A 25585-nucleotide genomic window follows, 5' to 3' on the forward strand; every position below is an offset into this window, starting at 1 on the left:
GGTGAAAGTGTTTGTTTTTAACCATCATCAGGTTGCGGGGTAGCCAATAATTCTGACTATAGATTGGTTCTTGATAACTGGCACTTTGTGTTGTGCTTGCTGCTACCTCAATGATATGTTGGCAGGTATATGACCTCATGATCTAAAGACAGATACATTAAATATATAAGCTCAGTTAGTATCTACCACTACAACCTAAGTAACTCAGTCCCCTAGTGCCTGGTTCCTATCCACATCAACCTGTATCAGCCCCACCAGGTCCTGCACCCTCATTTCAGAGCCACCTGTTCCATTTCAGTCCCTGGCCCTATGTGGCCCGGATCCGATCCCTTAGGTCCCCGTCCCCTTTGACAACAGGGTCAGAACAGTGTAAAGGTGCCATGCTGGGCAGGGTTTATTAACCTCGTGTTTTCTTAATCAGCTTCACGACACACTGCCCTATTTCAGGGGTCCCAACCTCAAATTATTGACATCCACTTATTGTTATTGAACTTTTGTAATGAGCTGTTCGGTATAAAGTCACGATCTATATCCTTGTTAGAGTGTGTCGGCACACTGTGTTTACTCTGCTAATTGGGGTTGTGATAGCGTATTTAAGCTATTCAAACAGCCAATTAACTGTCGTTACCGATTGTCAAGCACACAAGTTAGTTGTAATCCGAAACTATGTCGCTGATTATTGGCCCGTATATAATATTAAAGGACCACTGATTGGGGGAGAAGTTGGTCGCCACAGTTCACGGCATCTCTTGTTGTTTGACACTCAAACTGGGGAACTCAATTGTCATTTCAACAGTTCGCGCAGCAGTCAGTCACTTGCGTGTGAATTTAGATGCGGGACGTTCGGCTATGTTGTAATTCGTTATCGTTTATGTTGTATATTGTTAATGTGTTAGCAGTAGTGGATAACAGGTTATTGTTTTGGAATACTGTCCTGACTCTGCAATACTGCTGCTATTTCGTCAACTGTCTCGCTCTACCTTCTGTCTGCTTTTCTAAATCCCCCGTCTGTCAGTGTTACTTATTTTCTAAATTCTCTGTCTGTCACTTATTTCATTTGATCACGTCTGTTCTTTTCATAGCATCAGGAAACTGCAAATTTCTCTCCTGTAGTCATATGTCACACGTGACTTCATGCGAGGGCACCTAATCATGAAATCAGAAATACCAGCACATAGCACAACATTTCACGGATAATTTTCACTGATTTCTCTCTCTCCCCTGGTTGGGAAGAAGCTGGTGAGTGGAGGAAATAAAGGAGCCGTCAAATGCTGGTTTTAATGACGTGATAATTATGGTATGAAAAACACGAAGCCTTTGATTAATCAGGCAGTGAGCTGTGTAAGAGGCGGTTCACGGTGTGGTGTACTGCAGCCAGGGGAAACTAGGGCTTTGTTCGCCTCTCGACTTCGTGATCTCCTCATTGGACACTATATACTCCTCCCCCTTATACTTCAAGTAGGGGTACTCCCCGGTACCTTGTATTTTTATATTTTACCTTTTGTATGAGGTTGTAACGTTTGTGTTGTGAAATATTCTGATATTTTAATGGGATCGGAAGGACGCTCCCTTTCCCTGCATTATTTCACTTTATCGTGCTGGCTCGTGCTGAGGTATTGTTTTTGTTATCCTTGTGATTCACTTATAGACTTATGGCATGCACGGAATTTCAGTGTGGTTTTAATGCGGGTTTGTTTACTGTATAAAATATGGAACCAATCAGAGTACCGTGTATTGTTATTATCTTATTACGTAGCGCTAACTTGATCGAGTATTGATCAGACGCCAGTAATGAGGAAAGTTGAGAATTAGAGGGGAATTATGTACAGAGTATTAGCATTTCTTCGCATAATATCATCATACCAGAATTATCCCAGCTCCCTTTATTGTCATCACTTTGGTGGAGGATATACATAATCGGTATAGTTAATGCCAAGCTGTGTTTGTATCAGCATGTGGCGTGCATTTGAGTTGTGAATTTGTACTTTTTACCGTTTATTGTAGTGTTAGTGAGTACTGTGACCACGTCCACTATTTCACCCTCGATCTTTGTATCAGTTTTGCCATTCGTTGTCTTATGTATTGAATTGTGCATATTTTACTATAGTTCCCTAGCGTTGATATGACAATTCGAAATCAATATGTTTAGAGAATTATTTGCTGTCTATTATTTGAAACTGGACTGCTCCAGATTCCATTGATGCTTTTACAGTATGATCTATATTACTGATAATACATTATTTTTTAGAACCAGTTTTAGACCGTGTTCTTACTCCCTTTCGTTTCTTAAATTCTAACGACTAACAATCAGGACAGAAAGCTATGATAACAATAATATCATGAAGTACAGAATAATATTGCCCATATTGGGCACTCTGGTGGCTACCTGCCTGGCGGCCCTCTCATTCGAATCAGAAGATATTTTACGAGGAATGGTCCTCGACAGCAGAGGTCACATCTACCTAGGTTGGTAGTGTCTTTAAAGTCCTAATTTCCCTAATTTTATCGAAATCATGAACTGTTGTCTGCCATTTATCTGTTTTCTGCTCGCGTGAAGTCGAGATAAGGGATTGATATCTGTCAGTTTTAGAATTGATTTACGTCAAATTGGGGCATAATGAATTGTGATGGTTGACAGGATTTCTCTCTTTCCTGGCTTCGTCATTACTGAATTAGGGTTCCCTAACTGTTCACAGTTCCCCCAACCCTTCACAACAAGCGCCAGCCAGTATATGGTATGTGTTTCTCATGGGACAAAAATTTGCACCTCAAGATTTTCTTTAAGATAACCGCTAATATAACTATTTTGCCTGTCCAGGAGCGGTGAACGCACTTTACCAACTAGACCCCGAACTTAACGTTCTGAATTACACGATAACGGGACCAGTGCAGGACAACCCCAACTGTGCTCCCCCTCAACTTGGTATGGAGTTCTGTCTGATCGAAGGAGAGGAAATGAGGTGAGGCCATCTTGAGTTTGGGAGTTTGATCTATAAAACTAGCTTTTTTGCCTTTTATTGTGATTAGCCATGTTTAAACAGTTTTTAGAATTTCTTATTTTAGGCGGTTACTGCAATCTAGAATGTTAGAATGAAATTGTATACGATCTTCATGACTCATATCATCTCCATTTGAATGGCACAGTAGTTCATAATAGTAATACTGTCTGTAAATTATTTCATCGGCAATGTAAGTGAGGCACATATTGTATTCATTGTAATATTCACTTTCCGATTGGACCTATCAGAGCTATTACATTCCTAAGGTAGCTATTGGTTGGAAGTGTAAAGTGTCTGCACACTACACCTGCATTGTTAGAGAAATACCTACTTACTTATTATTTTATAGCACGGTATTGGTATTTGGTATTATGCATTTTTTTACCCGGCGTGGTGAAATGCGTTTGAAGGCAGACAATTATCAGGCAGTTCTACACATAGAACAGCCTTGAAATACATTTACCCAACATTATCTTTTTTCTGCAGGCGACACATTTACTCATTTCTTCATAATTTTGAGGAATAATCTTGCAATCATGCGAGCCGCAGAGTATGCTATGTGGTTATGGTTATGGCAACATACGTACACACTATTCTCCACTGCTTGATTTATTTATATGAGTTATTCACTAATAGTATCACTCATAACGCAATGTTTATTGTACATTGCAGTCAATGCAGACATTGTGTGTCCGCTACTACAAACACAAACAAACACTTACCACCTCCCCACATACAGCTATAATAATTAATAAAACCAGCACCCTCATCATCATCATGAGATAATGCATCATGTCCACAAAAGTCACAGGTGTAAAATAATAATTACACGTTATTTCCTGCTGTAAGTGAGCGTGCGAGTTTGTTTCAGTAAATTAAGCTTATTAACCGGAGATATTAACGTAAAAATTCACATACGTAAAATCGAGTCAATATAATAATAGAATATATCCCTGCCCACAGATTTCATGAAAAAGAGCCTGAATTTTCAATTCTTCTGACCATTTTAATGGAGAGTAACCGAGATGACTATAATAATATCTTAGTGCCACTCTCGCACTCACTTTCTGACTGGCTGCTTTGACGGTTAAGAAATTTAGAGATGGGTATTACACCACTATTCGTGGGACCACAACCAATCAGATGGCCCGAATGTCATGTGGCTGAATTCTTCTTAATTACGGTAATTGTGCCCCGAAATCTGATATGACATTCTTAACAATCGGAGGATCGAAACATTGAATTTCAAGAATTTTCTGACTTGAAGTAAATGTTGGAGATAAAAGGGGCCGGGATTGTAGAAACTAGAAGTGAAATTTAGACTTGATTAGACAGAAAATTAAGGAGAAGTAAATTAAGGCGGGCAACATGACCTGAATCTACTGCTAACCATCTCAATTATATACTTAGTTCGGGGGATGTTCCACGAAGGGACAACGACAGATAACCGCAATTATTATAATTTATTCAACCCTGGTCCAGGAAATGATTTACTCATTTTAAATGCACTAGTACTAGTAGGCATTGTCTAATATTCAAGAGATAATATGTAGTTAGCTCTATGGTATTCCAAATGGGGTACAACATTAAGATTTATTTCAAGATACGCGACGATCGTATTCTAATTCAGGAATCTTAAAGATATCAGCTAAATATCCAGTAGCTATATTCCCATTTCCCATCCTTTGGTTCCCAGTTCCCTAACCTCCCACCCCAACCTCAGGACAACAGACAATTACAACCAACTGATTCTGATAGACGACATAGCAGGATATCTCATCTCGTGCGGCAGTGTTTTCCAGGGTACTTGTACAGCTCGCCTGTTGGAGGATATCTCTTTTGCTATACCTGACTCTGAGTCTTTCTACCCTGAGAACTATGTCGTTGCTACTGACCACCGGTAAGATAGTGGAAGGGTTCGGTTTTGTGATGATAATTAAGCACTTGTCTTTAATTTCATACCTATCTGTTATAAATTGTATAGTTTGAGGATTCATTTATTTACATGTTAACAGTAAACATGACTTTTTTAAACACTCTACCCCAGGTTGAAATCAGTTGGTTTCATAGGAGAAGTAGAACCCGGCAAACAGTCTCTTTTTATTGGTGGCTACGTCTCCGCAGACGACGAGTTCACAATCCAAGAGAACAAGAAAGCGGTCATCGCAAACCGAAAACTGCACAGCTACGAATCCGGAGCGTCCTTCACCTACTACACCAGCATGCAACGAACCCTCTTCTACCAGCGATCCTGGCACGTAAAACCCTACGTCGACATCTCCTACGTCTCTGCTTTCCAAGACGAACGCTTCGCTTACTTCTTCTTCCACGAGCGCCAACTAACAACCCACATGGGCACAGACACCAGGATAGCACGTACCTGCCTCTCAGACACTGGCAACACCAACTCTCCCCTCTCAGACAGCACCTATACTTCCTATATCGAGATACCTATCTCGTGTACCTACGATGGGGTGGAGTATCCTGCCATGACTTCTGTGGAACTGGTGACGGTGGAGGGAATGTATCAGGGAGATGAGAAGGTCCTGGTCGGGACTTTCAGTAACGAGAAGAACAACACCCATACCGCTATTTGTACTTTCTCTTTTGATGAGGTAAGAGAATTGTTGGTATTTGTTTTTTATATTGATAAAAATGAGAAATTGAGATTCTAATGTTTGTGTTGGAAAAATAAATTTATTTTTAGTTATCAAACAAATCACATTCGTGGTTTAGAAATCAGTTTTATCATTATCAAATCAACAGTCTTACGTCATACAAATTGTCATGCACATTTGACCAACAAACCTTTGCCTTCTCAACTAAACAATCGTTTACAGCTTTTTGGACATCCTTAAAAGATTTCAGTAGCCAATAATGTAAAAGTTTCTTACTCTTGCCTTTAGTTTGTCGTGTTGTCGTTACCCAACATGCTCTTCGTCAGTCTGTTATTATAACTTATTTATACCGGCTAAAACATCTCCCTCACAACTTTAATTCGTTGTAAGCGAATATTATCACTATCTTGAGACAAGAAGTTTGTGTCTGTAGACAAGAAGTTTCCAGCTATAGCTGATCATATGGAAAAGCATCGAATTTTCCAGTTTTCAGCATGTTCCAAAGAGCCGTTCTGACGTCTAAGTAGGAAAACAAGACGTAGAGGGAACTCAAGGTAGCCAGAAAGGCGGGCAGAATGTTGTTCTGAATGTAAACGAAGTAGAAGTACTCGTAAGGAAGTACGTACAAGTCGCTGAAGCTGAACATGAGGGCTGAAAGTGTGATCTTTATCACCATCCACACCAGAACATTAGCCACGATCAGCCCGATAACCCGGAAATCAGATCGGATCTTGTCTGTGAGTTCAATATCAGTGTTCCAGCGGAGATTCCTCCGAGTGATAATGTAAAGAACCAGGGAGGCTACTACGAACAGATAGTCCGGAACTTGTACACAAATTACCATCAAGATCACCGCCGTTATATCTTTTGCGTAGAAGGTTTCAAAGCTGTTGCTGAATCCAAAAACCGTTTGGTTGCTCACCGAGAGTGACAGAATAAATGCGACAGTAAAGAAAAATATCACAAAAACCAGTGCCATCATCATCAGCTTCTTGAACTTAACGCCGTGAAGAATAGTCCAGTAAGGATGGTGAATGTAAAGGTACTGCATAAGACAGAGCATGAATATGAGGATCTTGTGATACGACCACAAACACTCACCTACCAGCTCCAAGATCTCGTTAAACACCTTCAACCCTGTTTCGCTCTCCATCAAGAACCCTGGCATGAGCAAGTAAACACCCTGAGGTAGTGCTTCTAACAAGACCAGTCCTAGATTCGGGACCGACAAAAACCGGTAGAACCTGGCCGTCCAGGATACCCTCTTCTGCCAGTGAAAGTAGTAGAGGTAGATGTTGAGAGGGGCCCCAATTAGGACGAGGAGCAATTGGAGAGAACCACACCCGTAGTTCATGACATCGTCCCAAAAAGTGGTCGAGTTGTGGGAAAAGTTGAACCCTTCATTGCTGTTTATCTTTCCGAACAGAACCATCTACCTCCTTCAATGTTTTTGATTAACTTTTACCTATAAAAATATCTTGATTGAAGTTTATAATAAGCTTGATCAAAGGAGAAACTCAAATACTTTTACGATTTCATCCACGTACATCTTCTCTGAGCTCATGATTTATTACCTCTTGTCTTACTTCACTCGGTAAATACTTACAAGGCTCGTATTTTTCAGATAAACCGACAGTTAAACGCCAAAACCCTCGCGTGCTCTAACGGAGAAGGAGTTAAAAAGATTAGATCAGAGGCTCGGGATAACGTTATACCCTGCACAAACTCCAAGGTAAGAGCAAAGAGCTCCTGATCCTGTCGACGCCATCCTGTCGGCCGGGGTTTAAACCCTACTTTTCTTCTTAAACCCTCTTCTTTCTCACCCAATCCCCAGCTATACGGCTGGGAAAGGTGTTAAAGTTTTACTGGGGATATGTTAGCCAGCAGGGTTAGTGAGGTTACTCAGGTTAGAGGGGTGTGAGGTAAGTGTTGAGGTGAGATGCGTGGAGCACGTTTAAAGTAGCGGTTTTGCAGTGTTGTCACAGGGTTTAACATTGATGTTGTGACCTACCCCGCCAACTTCTGCTTCTAACTTGAATATTTCCGCTGTTATGTAGGGGTAAACTGTCCTAGTTACTAAATAACGGAAATTCCGGGGATTACTTATACGTTTTTATTGAATCATGAATATACCGTACCGTAATACTTTCGCCGGTGACAAATTTGGGCGGTTATTAACAATGAAATATGTGAAATACGGTAAACATGTGATGGTACGTCAACTTGAAGTTTAAGAATGAGTAGCAAATATGTATACGAACTCACGATGAACAACTTTTAAAAATACCTAGCAATATGGATTTTCAGATCAAATTACAGATCATTTTGGAATATGCCGTATCCCACAGGATGTAGGTGGGGCCAAAATTGACTCCACAGAGTTTTCTAGACCACATTAAAGTAGCAATGTAGCAATGTAGTGATTGCTGATGTCACGAACTGCCTATGAGTGTGAATGGACGAAGTGTCATCCTAAAGTGTACCAGATACCCATTTTAAGAGCTCGTCTGATATCTTTAAAATATCATTTTAACGGTCTTTACTGAACCCTGTCTGAGATATAAAGTACTATTTTAGCATCTATTTTCGTAACACACCTAAGTGACAATATTGTAACCTATTAGTATTACCAATAACAGGAATAATGGCCAACAATGAAAACCACAGGATCTCAAGAGCCCTGGTATATAACATATAATGACATCATGGCCAGGATCTCCCACCAAATATCATGTCAGACATCAATCAACCTGTCCACCGTTCGGCTGACAATCTAATTTTGACGTTAAGAAATTACTAGCCGGGCATTAAGTGAGATTCCAATGGTATCTCACGTCCCCCCTATGTGTGTATCCTTTATCACAAGACACTAGACTAGGACGCTAGAGGCTACAGTATCTTATATAGAGGCCTGGTATCTTGTAGAGGCCTGTGTTCGAGGGAGGGCTCTGGAATCGGAATGTTACTGATCGTCTGGTATGATCGGTAGTGCGAGATGTATGGTAGTAGCTGTTCGGGTTCATGGAATGCTGAATATTTCCTCCTCATCGCCAAACATACTGAGCATAACTTGAATTTTATAACTGAGTGTCTCTTAGTAAACCCCTTTTATTGGCTCGGACTCCCTACAAAGTCAAACGGTGATTGCCACCTGTAGAGCCGTACACAAGACATGATTCTTACCCAATAAAAACCACCAATTCATATCATATGATCACTGTATATTCTATCACGTGACCAGAGAAGCCAGGTAACAAACTATGCACACCCTTGTTAAGGTGTAAATTTGTGGTTCTAGATAACAGACTTCACATGTTTGTGTTCCCTCCCAAACAAACCACTTAATTAATTAGCACACACATGATCGGTGTGATTGCTCTTTGAAGCACAGTGTTATCAGACATAAAGAGAAATTTAGAGGAGATGAGCATTATTATATTTTCTTATCTCTCTTACACACTTTTAGAGGATTCACATTACCGAGTTCTGATTAATTACATTTTGGCAAAACTCTCGTTGCATGACCTCTGCAGTAGGATAGGACGGAAAGTTCGCAATTAATTTGTAACTCCAGGGCTGGGTCAATCAATTAAGAAGACGTGTTATTATCTTCTGAAACAGTTTCCATACACTGGCTGCCACTCTTTAAAAGAGCTTTCACATGACCTCATCATCTCCACTTCCTCCTTATACACAGAACCTGTACGATCCAGTCTCTATAGAGACAGTATGTAGAGCATTCTAGAACAATTGTGCAGGACGCACACCACCAGGCTTGACATTTGACATTGTTCTACACAGAGATCCATTTGTACAGGTCTTCAGTCTGTAGAATAGCACAAATGTTTTACTATTATTCAGGCTGAAGAGAGGTTTCATTTAACGCAACTCCGTGACAATGGCGCCTCTAGCTTATCATTGTTATTCTTGCTACGTTTGCACTTGTAAACTGTAAAGTAGCAATTGATAGGTTGTCTACTGTCTAGAGCCTGCTGTACAGACAATACTGCATAGTCTGTAGGATTAAGGAAGCTCCTATAAGATGAGATATATACAAAGAGTGTCCAATAAGAGGTTACATATGAGGGGTTAGGAGGGTGCAATAGTTTATCAACCTGGTCCTACTTCATTATTCATGATAGGGCTGTGGAGACAATGAGATCCCAGCTGCACTGAGATAGTATATCTGCATAGAATTGAAGTGTGAGTGTAAAATTTCAGCAGCAAAAGTTTAGTTTAACGTTCAAAGATTAGGGTGTATTTAAACTGTATAATGATAAGGTGATAAGCCGTAATGATAAAGTTGATCTTAAACGGCTTTATGATAATACCTATGTTGATGAACGGTCCCTTACTGAGAATTGTGTTATAGTACAGCTCCTAAAAGCCTCTGTCCTATTTCACGGACTCCCCCAAGGGCCGGATGCATGCTTATTGTCCTACTTTCACTTGAACCGTTTAACTCGGTCTATGAGGGTGTGGTTACCGGCTTGAACTACCATTTCCTCCCAACAAGCACGAACTGAGCGAGTATCTCACGTGCTCACCTCGGACTGAGCTATTTATAGAACTAATCTGGCCAGCCGTTAAACTAAAAAGTGGTGGTTTTAACTAACGAACTGTTGCAGGACATGGTTAAACGGAAAACCACAAAAAAGGTAAAATTAAACAGTGTCGTGCAGAATTCAACTCGGCAAACAAGCATGAATACGGTTTTTATACGTCTCACATTTTTTCAGTACTGGTCACAAGGGGAGTTTGGCTCTTTGAAAGTTGAAACTCTAAACCGATTGGTTTATGATAACAAAACTCATACTTACTTCACACTTGATAAGAATAATATGAATTTCACGATTTCATGTTTATTTTCCCGAATTAAAGCCGCTTTAAGCAGAATTCAAGGTTTGATTCCTGGCCCATGTTTCGACTTTCGAAGGATAAGAGCACAACTGATAAGAACAAATTATCTTGGCGCCTAGTTTCCATCCTGTTTGACTGAGTACCCACTCCATTGGGTGTTTTTATCAGCTTATCACACGCATGTTAAATCAACCTTAAAATCTTTCATGTGAAAACTATGAAGTATGAAATCCCATATCATGACGCAAATTCCCGACCGGAAACAATTTGATTATCTGCATGTTATTTTGGGCCGTAAAATGCGAAAGGTTAAAATCAGAAAGCAGATTCAGTGCGACATGTTGCTTTGCTTGGGTTTGCTTGTAGCTGCCCAAGCCACCAATATCCTGGTATGTCTATAACATGCTGTCTGTCCACTATTTACTGTCTGACTCCTGTCTACTTTGAAATTGAGCTAAAATCTCATTTACAACATGACCAAATCAGTTGTGAACTCACCGTATTTTTAAAAACGTCTCCAGCGTTGATGTTACCAATGACCTCAACCTTCCAAAATACCACCACCCACTTAACCGATAAGTAATTGGTAGACGTCATTACTTAGCGATCTAATTTCACGCGTTTCTAACGACACCCAAAGTAATAATATTCTGAAACACGAGCCGTGTACCCACCACTGCGACACCCTGACCACAACCCCCCTATTAAAATACCATTACTTCATACTTAATGGGGATTAACTCGGAGGTAAATCACGTGATCACTATAAATACAGATACAGGTCACTAAATAGGGGCTGCTAGGCGTGTCTTGACATGTCCCCTGGGCTCACGACACATCGTTAACTGCCTGATTAGATGTAAAATATTGTTAAACTATACTATGCCCGACATTCCGAGTGGTATAATGGTATAATGACAAAGATCTGGATTGAGTCATTTGTGTTTTCAGTCCTCAGAATAGAAAGAGGAGCACCCCAAATATGGTAGGGTGTTGAGACCAACTGACAAGTCCTCAGTCAGAACTGTGGTGGTGATCTCTTACTCCCCGTCAATATACTCGAGACTCTCAGTCATTTCCCCAAATAGCAATCCCTCTAATTTTATTAGATTCGTTACCAAAAATTTGATTTATTAATTCGAAGCGAATTTGGTATCTCAAATTGGCGGTAAGGCGGTACCAATCTACAAACTAAATATTTTGCGGACCATGAGTTATCAACAAATTATACATGCAAGGCACAGGTCTCCACAGAGGTTCCCTTACAGGTCCTCCTCAAAGGATTAGCATAATAACAGACACGGCCGACTAGTGAGACCCTGATACTCACAGAGCCTGACACAACTCTCCCTCACCTGGCATAACCTCTCTTTGTCAGTAATTACACAGTTTTTACCCTGTGACCCTCAGAAGCGGGAACGAAGTCGTCTGTAATTTGCATCCTCGTTGTCTGGTGGTATAATGTAAGCCGAGCTATCTTGTCAATATCTTGAGATTTTAAACACACTCTCTCTCTCTCTCTCTCTCTCTCTCTCTCTCTCTCTCTCTCTCTCTCTCTCTCTCTCTCTCTCTCTCTCTCTCTCTCCCTCTCTCTCTGTATCTCTCTGAGAACTTCCAGAGAACTTCACCCTAATTGTTAGAGACCAGGACTTGTCAGAAAGAGAGAGAGAGAGGGAGAGCTGTGACAAGCTGGAGAAGACGAAGGAGTTTAGAGTGGTTGTGGTGAGATATAAGCTGGTCCTCTGGCAGGGTTGTTAGGGAGCTGATATCTGTATTCTCTAGCTACATTGTTAAACTGTATCGGTTATGTTTAACAAGATGGGCAGTGTAGAAATCACGTTATCATGAGAATGTTCAGCTCAGGTAACATGATAAATACATCGCTCTGGAAGTTGGAAAAGCTGTAGTCGTATAGGCTGCAAGTTGTAGGTGAACCAGCCTCAGGGTTTTTAGTTGTATTTTTAGGTCGGACACAATAATGCCTAATACAATATGCAGGTTGAATATAAATGCTTTTGATGGTGTTATAATGGACTCGGCCTGACGCTATTTCAACCTTTTGTCAGACTCTAGAAGGTGTCATTTCATTCTGTTTAAGCTCAAGCAGCTCAGTTGGGTGATATCTAATCCTAGAGCTTGTTCATTAAACCATTGATCTCGGTGAGTGACTTTCCATCAAAAATACGATTTATCATTATTATTGCCAGAGCACAGATCCTTTCAACCGTGTCAGATATGATCGTAAAAGCAGGTGACTCTCAGTATTGCTTGGCGATATATCTTATTAAGAGAAATTGAAAGCCATTTCCATTTGATACAATCCATTAGATTATATACCTTAACTGTGCCTTCTTCCACTCACTATCTGAGCCGTCAATTCTCGACAGCCGAGATTTGATCGTTAACTCTCTCTCCCACTCTCTCTATCTCTGTCTGACAAGAATATATTCCCAATTCCCATGATCTTTATATCCAGGTCAAATAACTTAAATAGCTCCTGCATAACTGGTAATAATTCTAAAAGAATTTAAATCTATCTTGCTAATGGGTCAGCTGTCCCGTAGAAGTAACATCTTCCCATTTACTAAAGTTCATTTACCGGTGCGGCAAAATATTCCAGCAACCAATGAGTGGCCGGCTGTTCGTGCACGTGCAAATAAGAACCAATCAGCGACCAGCGTGGGGTTGCCCTCACAATGAGGGGCATTAAATGTGCAGAAACATGTTTCTTTACCATTACAGAGTGAAAGCAGCCCCCGCCATCCACATTCCTTTCAGAAAGAGGATATTTTTAGAAAGCAAAATCAAGATTGATTATAATATACGGTGATGGAAGAAGCATGTATAATTTGCGAAGTCCCTGAAAGACCACTTTATTTAAAATTGAAATCCTCCAAGTAGAGTAGCGTCGAAGACAATCGTTACAGAACGCCAGGGTGGTCACATGGTCCATCATTGCAAAAATCAACACGATCACGGTAAATAATTTAGGATCTGTTGAGCAAAATAAATTCTTGGAATATTCTTAGTATTTATAATGACGCCACTCTGGTCCCTGCCTACGTTCTACCACTTTTCTTCCTAGATTGCTCTGACTTCTCTGAGGGGCGTGTCTTGCTGTGTGTGCTGTGTCTGTTGATCTACTGTAAAAGTGTAAACAATACCAGGATAATAGCTTCCAATTGTAAACAACGAACTTGTGACGACTGTCGAGTGTCGCTGCTACAAATATTACAAATCTAGCGACCAATAATTATTTATCACATACCAGAGTAGCCGTTAAAGAAGAATTTGTTTTAATGAAAACTTACTTACTCCATAAATTTGAGTTTCTCGGTTGACCTTAGAATGAGTGAGATTTCCTGAACTGTGAATTTTACAAAATACTCCACATATTTTATTCATGGATGAAGTAATATTCATAAGTTCATAATCCATTGTGTTTCGTTATCTGAATTTATCTCAATTGTCCTTGCAATTACTTCCCAAAATCCCACAATGAAAAATTAGTGCAGCGTTCACCTTGCAGGGCTTCATTGACAAGTTACATCGTCCCAAAATACCCAAATATGAATAACTAGATTTTCACAAGAGTAAATTAATCTTGAGTTACCTTTAGATAAGTAACTGCCATTCTGTAACTGTCTCTGTCAAAATTCAATCACAGAGTTGTATGAATATTTGATTTTTACGCCCACCAATTTAATCATTTTGATATTATACCACTTAACTACTTGAGTAAAATCAGCTCCATTTGTCAGAATACAACGAAGGTGCCTAGAAGCAAGTATCACTATCTCCCCAAGTACATCTCATCTTCACCCCACCTTCCACCTGCCCCTCTCCCCGGAGACTGTCACCACATCCCACCATCAAGTATCCTCCAGTGACCGTACATATCACCTCCAGGTGCCGTGAGTGTCACCGGGTCCCACCAGCAAGTATTTCCTAACTCCTTCGTCATGCTCGCATCTGAAACTTCACATTCATACTTGATTCTCCCACACTGAGGTGGAAATTAGACTGAATGGAACTGGAAGAGAACGACGTTAGACCGTACGTCTCACTCTTTATTTCATGTGCTAAGCACGACCAGGACTCTGTTTTACACTCCGGTGATAAAGATTACTGTAAAAAGTTGACCAGACATCAATGGTTTTAGTACCTGTTACCTCAACCCTATCATACCCTCAATCCAGCTTATTTTCATTGTGGCAAGATTAATTCTCCAACATATTTGTATCGCCACAAAATCACAAGAATTTCACTATGTTACTGTAAGACCAATCCTAACTGTAACAGAAAGTATTGAATCTCCGAGAGACCGCTGTGTGGTAAACTTGCCCTTATCATTCGTCAACAAGTTTAGTTGTAAGACTTGCGGTTGGTTAACGGTCCAGCTAGATGATATCAACAACTCTTCTGACATGTTTTATCCGCCGAATATCCACGGCATAAAGCATAAATATAGATCTTTACTGTTCTGTCTCGCCCAGAACGGTACATTTCGAATCATCGGACCATGCATCATCAGATAATAAGGAATGTATAGAATGATGTTTAAATACCATGGGTAGAATTATCAGTGTCTCTATCTTATGTATCGATGATGGGTCAAACACCCGAATCTCAGTCTATCTCCGATCACATCCTCATATCTTCCTGTCAATATCACACATTCACTGTCATTATCACACATTCACTCTTATTATCACACATTCAGGGCAGACACCAGACGCTTTGCTGCATCATCACACCCTTGAAATTGTATCCCTCTCTCGATTATACGTTAAAACAATTTCCTGATCACACCGTTACTAGTAATCTCTTATGTTGGCAGCAAGTTGACTGTATGCTAATGTATGCTAATGTATTCTGATATTCATATATGTTAGAATAATATTCATTAGCCTCTATCACAGCACTGCGTATAATAGTGTAGTGCCATCCTAGAGATGCACAATGTGTACAGAACATACTATTTTCAGTGTACACTTTCCGTGCTGGTAGTACGAGATTTACTCTAAATGTGCTGTGAGAGAGAGCGAGAGAGAGAGAGAGAAGAATTATTAATTTGACAAAATTTCAATTAATCTCAATTAACACGGTTTCCAAATACATTGATACTCTTTTTCCGGGGGTATCAGGACAGCATACCAAAGGTGCTTCAGCTTGAGGGTTGAATGTTTTTGTCGTTAGACATTGGTGACAGAATAATTTGATGGCGTTGAGGCGCGAACTTTTAATTAAGAAGACAAATTCAATACAATGTGTTATGTGTTGGTGGATTTCAGACAGGGCAACAATGATATTCAAATTTGATGAAATTTGGTGAATTCTTTGAGTCTATGAAGTATTGAAACGCCCTATCATACATTATGTGATGACTTAGAATTGTAATAACATTACATTCAAATTAGAAAATATGCATCAAGAACCTTCCCACGAAAATCAATTATGTAATTAAGGAATTTTCTGAATAAAGGCTTAAATGTAGAAAATAGAGAAATGAACGCCCAGTGACATAACAATTATTTTACATTATAGTTAACTCTACAAAGGCGGCCACCAACGAATCATAAGCCGAGCATGTCTTGGAGTTCATGTTTACGCCTAGCATGTACACTTGCAGATTTAAGTACTGAAGCATGCTGTTGAATAATATGCTATTATTATGTCGAATTCATTACATTTCATCGTCCGGAATATTTTTATTGGTGATTTAAATATTATTATGTTCTTTTAACAGAAAACATCCGAGTGAGTGTCCAACATTGGATTCATTCGTGAAACGTCTGTGTCATGCAAGTTAGGAATTTTAGATGAAATAATGTTTATTTTAGGCATTATGGAATTATAATTAAGTAGGTACTGTCAGTTTCACTACTCATAATAAGCTTTGGGTAAAATTTGGAATTTTGTCAAAGTTTTTGAAGATTAACAAATAATTCCAAACAGTAAACACACCTCGAAATGACGATAATGCGCAAACTTTTGAATATTTGAGGAGTTGTTCAGTCCAATGTTATGGTATGTCCCAGATAATTTTACCACATAATATTACTCTGCAGCCCCTGAACGATCAAAGGTGTCAAGAGCCCACTAGCCCTCCAAATTAATAATCTTGCTCCGACCCCAAAAACATTGTTAAGAACATTTACAGGACCACACGGAGGTGCACCTTCCTGGATTAACCAATCAGAACGTCTTATTATCATCACGTGACCAGATCCAGCCAATGGCAGCCAAGTAATTGCAGTAAAGAGATTCAGTAAAGTATCCAATAAGTTGCACCGCACATTGTTCCTAGATCAGGAAATGAGTTTATCACAGTGTTTCACTAAAGTGCACGTGCAGCTCTTCTAGCGCACGTGCGACAAGAAATGGGGCCTGCTTCCTGGGGACCGCGAACAATGTGACTGATATTGTTTCCATGATACTTCAAGTACTTCAACTAATTGCTACTTTGTTCGTACTCATCTGAACAATGGCTCATCAATAACTTATAAAGTATCATGAGTGTTCTATACGTAACAGTTTGAACCCAACAAAAAGCCTCTTCGCCTTATATATTTCCTTTAACAGTCCGTATCTTGAATTACCCGAAATGTTAATACAGTCTACTACAAGAATCCATATCCTACCACCGTAATCACAAGCTAACAAGAATATCCCCAAAAAACACGAGATACCAGTCTGTAAGTGCCCGTAAGTCTGAGAGTCAATGTTGTGCCCTGTCAGTTAAGTCATGCACTGTCACTTGATCCTATTTATACCAGCACCCTTTTCTGACGGCTTCCGACGTGCTACTACACCAACATTGTCAACAAATTCCTTACCTGAAAAAATGTGATAAAGCTGCCTAGCACCTGCCTAATTTCACTAAAGTCGGTAGAAGGAAACTGTACAAGTTTGTAAGGCTAAAACTCCTTTGAGAGGTGAGGCTTGCGTCTAGGCACGCCCCCTTGAAATTCCTCGAGGAGAAGTTGGAGAATGGGAGATGTTACAAAATTACAATCCAGGCTCCGGCTACAGATCTGGTCTACGTGGTTGTGTCAGTCGGATGGTAAGGTTTGAGCTTACTGTATAACAGGTAGGGTTTTGAAGTCTTAGTGTACATTCAACATTGGGTTTGCATTTTTAATCACGTACAGTTGTACAAGGCTTTCTCTTGTGTGCCCGAAATAAGCTTCAAACGAGGCGAACTGTTGTCACGTCCTTACAGTGAATAGTGAAATTTGTCAGCTATCTAATCGTGTCTATCAGTACGATTATTAGAGTCGCCATAGTCCTGAATGCTGCATATATTTCGTTTCTATTTCTGGTAATAATGTCAACAATAACTACAAGCGGCACTGTCAATAACCCAAGTTAGTCAATTATTTTGACAAAAAAGAACCCACACTCAGTACTAACTGAAATTGGCTGGGCACCCATTTGTAATGCTGTCGTTCAAGTGCCGATTTCTGAAGTTCTGAGTGCATCATTGTCACTGAAATGACCGTTACACCTGTCTGCGATCTAGTGTCTAGGGAAATGTATGAGGAGACTTTGGTAAATAACAAATGTGTCAGCTTTTCAAAAATAGGATCACTTCAGACCTCCGCGGTTCTAAAAACAAGAATATCATGACATGAATGTAGGACACATAACACACACTAAGCATGATCTAAGTAGGTCAACCGATATACACTATCATTCATCTCATCATATTATAATACAGATATAGTTGAGCTCTTGTATCAGGTGCATACACAGATATACAGCAGATATACGCCAGTAATTGACGGTAACCGTTATCAATACACAACAATCATCACCGACATATGATCAGAGTACCCTCACGTGTCGGAACCAGAGAGCACGTGTCGGAACCAGAGCAGTGAGCACGTGTCAGGGATCACGTGTCAGGAATACCAGCACTTCAGGTCACGTGTTAGTTGCATTCCAGAAGGAGCAGGTAGTAGAGATACCAGCACTTCAGGGCCTCTGTATAGTAGGGTCTCTGTAGGAGAGGAAGGTTGGGGAGTGATTATCAGAGACATTACGGTAGTTATAAAGGGCGTGTGTTACAGAGAGACGTAGAACAGTGCGACATTGTGCGACAGTGCGACATTGAGGGACACTACATTTACCTGTAGCCACAGTTTGGCTGAGATGGAACCTTATATAGTATTGTAGTCGTATAAAGTATTGCGGACAAGACTGATCTATGATAGCTTCTCTCGAATGACTTTAGGCGACCAAATGTACTGCAACTAAAGTCCCCATACCCATTATGATTTTATTTCTCCAATCATGGATTAGGAGTGTGATTAAGCTTTGTAGGTCACAGTAACTCTCAGGAATAGAGTTTGAAAATCACTTTCTACCTCCCAATAACGCTGTATTGCGAAGAATAATAAAACCCTCCTTCTAATCAAGGATATGTTACCACAACCGTTAACCTGTGTTTAGAGGAGGAATAGTGCGGTTGCCATTGTCCCTAATCCATCGGGTACCTTTGAGTCCAGGGTTAACTACCGGAGCTAACGTTCTCTCATCTCACTTACGTGCTCTCTTAAAATAATCCATCACATTGTCTCTCAAGAATTATCAGTGTAACTATTGCAACAACCATTGTCCCCAGTACAAGAGTAATATATTACGGCAGCACACGAGCAGTATACCCTAGTATTGTAATACCCACACTATGTAGTTATATTGGTGTAGTGTATACGGTGGGCCTGTCATCCAACAATTCTTAGGAAATTTACACGGGTGAGCAAAATCTGTAGTAATTTCATGTTGTATAAATATAATCTGTACTAATTCTACACATGATATTATACGGGCTTATACCCCACTGTCACGACAAGTCTACCCTCAAGAATTACAATTTGTCGGTGATGGTGTGGGTGTTTCCTGATCCGGAGAATTTATCAGCTTTTTTCAGGGTAAACAACATGGTCCATGGTCCAACAATAACACACATCCTGCTTTATCACAGCTCCAGTGTCTCAGAAATTCTCACTCATGACAGTGTTAATCACCCATAATTTGGTCGGAGGTTAGGGGAAGAATAATTCGTAATATTGCGGTGTCCGACTATAATTTTAGGATTTCACAGCAAAACCCGGTGATGGTTATTCCAGATTTTAACAGTTTGCGATCACGATCGTTGCTGATAAGAGTTTTAAAATTAAAAAGAGGTTGCCGACACATTTAGTTCTTATCAAGGTGGCTAATTTTAAATCATTAAATATTTAGAATATTAAATCTTAGTAAAATTTAGAGTAAGAACATAATTGAATAATATGAACATAATATACCGACTGATGTTCGACTGTCAATGACGGTTTCAGAAAGTGGCATTAGTTTCAATGGTTTTATTTTAAGGGCGGCCTCATTGCCTTAATCAGGGCGCATCTTTCAGTCTCGACTCTGAAAATATTCTTCCTGGTAATATAAGACTTAAGGGCATGAACAATTGAACATGACATAAGGGCACCGTAAATTGGAGATGTTACAGGATAATAATATGTACCCTAAATGGTACCCCAATAATTCAGGATTGGAAACTGATTGTAACCTAATTGCAGTCTAATTGTAACCACAGCAAGGACCCCATCGTGTGTGGTTGGTAAAGAAATAATATTATGGTAGCTGGTAATTCTGTACCCCAATAACCTACTGTGTAAATGTAAATTGTAAGACATGTTTTAATATTCACTGCCAACTGCCAAGGCCTGGAGGCCCCATAAAACCTCATTTTTCACTGAACATGACTGTCAAATATGACTGCCCAAATAATTATGTCCAATCGTTACAGACTCCAACATCCCCGGTAGATTCACCTCTCCAGTCCAGCTCGAGTCTCTCCTACTTATGATACACACACGTGTTGAGTGAAACTGAATATCACGTGCAATCACGTGACCATTTTAGCTATCATTATGTTATCCTGTTGTAATATATTTTGAGAAATTTCCAGTTCAAGTCAGAGCTAGAAGTTATTAAAGAAGTAAGTTTTCACTACTTATATATTAGAGTACGTGTTACGTGGAGAAGCTAGCGACTGTTGATGGAGGTGTGGTAGACATTGTGTCGGAGTCAACAGTCCGTACCAGGTACTACAAGTGGGGAGCATGTTCCCCCGACAACAGGTCACTGTTGCTAGGTTACCCCGACAACAGGTCATTGTTGCTAGGGGTTGGGAGGTGTTATCCAGAAAATAATATATTATTACCTGGAAAGTAGTAGTTCTTGCTAGTTACGATCCGTCATTGTGTAGTAGTAATAGATGACAACAGGCACAGCTGGATTTTCAACAAGTGCCAAAATGTAGTCGTTACCTAATATCAATCATCATAACAGTCGTAACATCATCTAGAAGTAGTACTGCTACAATTTAGTCTTAGTCATAATACCCTCCAAAAGAATTGAAGTTTTTAGAACTTTCAATATTCTTGATACTTCCCTTGGGAAGAAGATACAGAAGATGGATATAATAATACGATACGGAACAGAATATTTCTGCTCACAGCACAGATTTCCCACCGATTTTACAGATCTTGAATCGGGTAATGTGGAATGTTGCCAGCGTGTGCTGCAGGTTTTCAAGGTGGACTAAGCTCTCACAAACCCAGCGCTTGCTACGTGACTGTCACAACACTTCGTCACTGAAGTACTGTGCTGGTTGTAGGGGAACCAATTGACAATTGCTGTTCCGATAGGCTTTTAAAAATCTAATTAAGACAATTCCATTGTGTGTCAATTCAGAGTCCCAAGTGTCAGTGAGTCAGTGGACAACAAGATAAGGTCCAAGGAATTCTAAATTAATTATTCAATATTCCAGGACATTACGTTAGTACTTTTGACCACCCTCTGCATGTAGATTCACGGATATTGTTTGTAATTCACTGACCGAAAGTCTAACAAGAAGGTACATTTTTTGACGCAACATTACACGTCTTATAATAATTTATGAGAAATATGTGGTAGACCTTAAAAACATTTCTGAGCATTTCAATGCCTATTGTTCCTGCGACACAGTTCCTGTCTTGACCTGTTAACGTCCAAATAAATACTAAAAGTTATAGCTGTAAATAGAACTGGTATGTATGTACAATATCAAATCAGAATTTAGTATACTAATGACGTTGGTGGTCAACTTCAACGTCAAAAGCGCTCACTTCTACAGCTTGTGAGGTTTGAAAGTTGTTTTGAAGTCTGAAACCTTGCAAAGCTTTGCTAAATTATAACGCGAGTGCGTGTTCACCCCCTCTTGAGTGCGAATTATTCATGGACCTCAGTCTACGGGGGTGGTGTTATCTTGACATCAGGCAGCGGGCGGTCAGACCCGGCCCTTCGACATTCACACTTCTCAAAAAGGAGACGCAAGGTCAGGGTTAGATAATCGATCATAATGTTAGAATTTAATCAGACAATAATAGAGGAGTATACGTAGAGAGAGAGAGAGGGAGAGAGAGAGAGGATTATCTCCCCAACTTCACTTCTACGGCCTCATCTGTGTTGTTGTGATGACCATTAGGTTTACCATCACGACACAGCTCCCATTTCCAACGCCTCACTGTCTTCTGGGGATCACGGCCAAGACAGCAGTAATAAGTGATAGATCCCAACCAAATGTTAAATATAGCAGGATTTGAGATGAAGGAGTAAAAGTGTGTTTTAGGCTGGAGGACGGTGGATGTTTTGAAGTAAAGAAGCAAGTTGGATAGTAAGTGCATTCTTTGGTAGGGTGATGACGTTATCTGTACAGAACAAGATCTGAAACGACCTGAAGGTCATTACCACGAGTTTATCTGTAAAACATCCATGTTGGCTGTAGCCTTGAACTGTCACTGTCACTTGGCCTCTAGACGGAACTTTCTCGTCATAGTTTGAAGGCCGCCCTTTGTCTGTCCTAAATGTCTTCAATAAACCTATTCGAAAGACCAAACGTCTTGATGGACAGTCTACGATCCATAGTCTGCGATCTAGTCGGTGCCTCACCAAAACATTACACTTCCCTCATCAATATCCTCAACTGAACCCTTAACTGACACCAACCAGCCTAAGATGCTTACATCTATATTTATTTATTACACAAGTTTTACACTCTGAGGGTCCCTGGTAAAACTAAACCTGGCGCCAGCTAGTCTGGTACCAATGTGCCACTTGTGTAAGCACCTAAACCGCGTGGTAATGGTACTTACAGCCCTTCACTCAACCATCACCCGCGCCGGAAGTCTCTGTGAACCAGTTGACACTTAGCTACTTTAGTAACCCTAACTGTACCCCGTTAGTAGCATTAGTAGCGTGCTGCTCATTCTCAGGATGTTTGTAGTTATGTGGCGTGTGCTTCAAGAGCAGGAAGTCGGGGTTTTATTGAGGTGCAAAGTGTCTTATTGGGGTGATTATTTGCTCTCTCTGCCGATGGAAATTAATAAATGAAGGAAGTTAAGTTTGGTTATTCGACGGTTAGTGAAATTTTATTAATCCCAGTCCAACTTGTGCCTGGGTGTTAGGAGGCCGGAGGAAATATAGCCTCTAAAGTGCTAAGGTTGGGCCACTAAATTCTTAAATTTGCTACAATTCTCCTGTCGGGATATCCCCTTATAATGGCCCACGTTTCAATTTCATTAACAATATTGCACCTAATAATCCTCTGAGCCTGGCACCTCTACATGAATTATCAGCTTTAATCTGAGATTAACCGCCATCCAAACAATAACACTCTCTCGTGCCCAATTTTCATTTCCAAGTTAACAAAGAGGTCCTGATCACGTGTCTAATATACCACTCTCTGATTGGTCAGATCAGCTGAAAGCAACTTGCTGATTGGATGATTCCCATGTACAGTATACAATGCACGATGTCGTGATTAATAGTTGCACGTGCTGCGCGCTCTGTCGTGTGCCCTAGTATTAAACATGCCGCGAGAGTTGGACCCCAGTAACCAGTTGCAATACGATGAATTGAGCCTGGGATGATCGGTATTATAGCGTGGTTGTGCTAAACCAGCACTCACCAGCAGTCCCAGATTTCAAGATAATCTGTTGACATTCTCTCCACTATAATAATAGTGACTTTAGTTATTCAACGTCTGGATAGTGGTATTGTTTAAACCAAATACGGGACTACAAATCCAGAGATATACTAGATTGGACACCCTGCTCCTTCACCCCCGCCTGTATTATGTAGTGATTATTGGTCGGTGATTGTGTGCAAAGAAAATAATATGATCATTTGCGATATTGCTGGCTGGTTTCTCAAACATTGTACATTAACACCTTCAACAGTTTAACCTTTGAAATGCAGAAAGGTATCTCGATGGACACAGCTGTAAATTGAAATACGGCAGGTACCATGAGTTTATACCGTACTCATCCAATTAAGTGTTACATTTCCGAGAGTAAGGCATTCGGCAATTGGGTTGGTCAAAACCTCAAAGTAATTACCGGACAATTCATGATATCGGATTTAGCGTGACCCTGTGACAACCACCGTTCAATTTCCAGCAAAGTTTACCCGATTTGAGCTGCAAGGCCGCACATCGAAGGTAATCGTACAAGTGCGAGATATAGTTAATCAGATAATAACCATGGTAAGAAGGTAAGTGTACGAACCTTGGTCTCCAGCTTAACAGAACTCTCAGGGCGATGGGATTGATGTTTACCGTACACCTCACTGCGCTTAGTAAGTAGTAACCACCATGTAACATGTACATTACCAGTGGTTTCTTCTGTTCCGGGGTGATGGAACATAATGACGACCACGCAGCATTCCTACAGCTTCATTTATCAATATACCAGATACTAGACGAGTGGTATTTTGGTAAGTATTTGAACCGTGCCAAGTACATGAGGGATCACGATAATCCTGTTAATAAGCACAATACCAGGATGAAGTTACATAATATTAATTACTCACAAAACCCTTTAAATTAGTAATCTACACATGTCGAGATCACTTCCGAGTGCCTGTACGTTAAAAGAGCCTCAAACTTGCCTTATAAGGAATAACCACTCTTTCAAGCTGCAGCTACAAAATATTATGATTAATACCAGATGATGTAGGTATAGTTTGAGGGATATTTCTCCCTCTTTCTCTCGCTCCCTCCCTCATTAATTACAGATATATATATATATACACCCTGATATAGTACGACCAAACGTTCAGATTGTGCGTGGACAAACCAGGACACGACTCCTTTCATTCATAACAAACATATTTCAATCTTAGTTATTACAACATCGAGAGCTATCTTTAATCTCTTAATCTGTATTAATATCAGCAACGATGGTTTGTTGGCAATTCTGAGAATGTTTGTTGCTGTGATCGCTGTTAAGAAAATATTTGAACATATCAGGCTGTGTGATTGAGGAAGCAGACGAATGATAAAATTATAATAATATGTTCTTGACATAAAACAATAAAATATGAGACTTCCTTGACGTATCCCAAAACTTCACTTGATATGATATTGCTTCTATCCATCTCATTGTTGTCTCATCCTGTATACCAAGTGTAGGTGTAGGTCAGGTAGAATTTCAGATTAGACGTGTGTGTCGTGTGCCTAGCGTCAGCACCGGAAATGGGATAGTTTTGTTCGTGGGAAGCCCTCGTATCACGTGATCTCATGTCAGAGTTCTCTGCAACCTGAGCACATTGTGTAGAGAGTGTGTGCTGTTATTACAATGGGAGCTTTGTGCTGGGAGAGAAACTTGGTGATGAAAATATTTCTAAAATCGGACCTCATTTAACTCATTTAATAGGCTGTTACATGTTGAAAATGTGTTGGTTTTATGTTCAAAAGGTTGGATTTGCCGAAAACGAGTCCTTTGTCTTACACCTCCCGGATTTCTTGACAGTTTTGGGTTTTAAAAGAGGCTATTTTAAACTGTTTTCAAGTAAATTCTGGTGTGAAAAGGTGGAGGGGTGCGGTGCTTGGTTCCTACTCTGGTGGAATATTTAGTTTTAATGCACGCACAGTTGAGCACATGAAAAACTCTGTTATTCTTGAGACGTAGTATTTTAAGAGAGAGAACTCGGTTCTTTCAACTCCCATGAGCAGAATCACCTCAAAAACACTAAATTTGGTCCAAGAATTGTAGGCTTCTC

At 40.1% G+C, this 25585-nt stretch overlaps 1 protein-coding gene across 1 annotated transcript in view; it reads left to right on the plus strand.

The window, feature by feature from the left end:
- The first annotated feature begins 2315 nt into the window (after positions 1-2315).
- The window catches only part of LOC134815844 (plexin-A4-like), a 34752-nt gene continuing 11482 nt past the window's right edge, over positions 2316-25585 (plus strand). Inside the window, 5 exon segments of the mRNA XM_063824427.1 lie at positions 2316-2466; positions 2819-2960; positions 4723-4899; positions 5047-5614; positions 7242-7349. Of these exon segments, the coding sequence (XP_063680497.1) occupies positions 2433-2466; positions 2819-2960; positions 4723-4899; positions 5047-5614; positions 7242-7349 (1029 nt within the window). The 5' untranslated portion in view covers positions 2316-2432.

The sequence above is a fragment of the Bolinopsis microptera genome, chromosome 5 (assembly GCF_026151205.1).
Source record: "Bolinopsis microptera isolate Bmic1 chromosome 5, MBARI_Bmic_1.0, whole genome shotgun sequence".
Classification (NCBI taxonomy): Eukaryota; Metazoa; Ctenophora; class Tentaculata; order Lobata; family Bolinopsidae; genus Bolinopsis; species Bolinopsis microptera.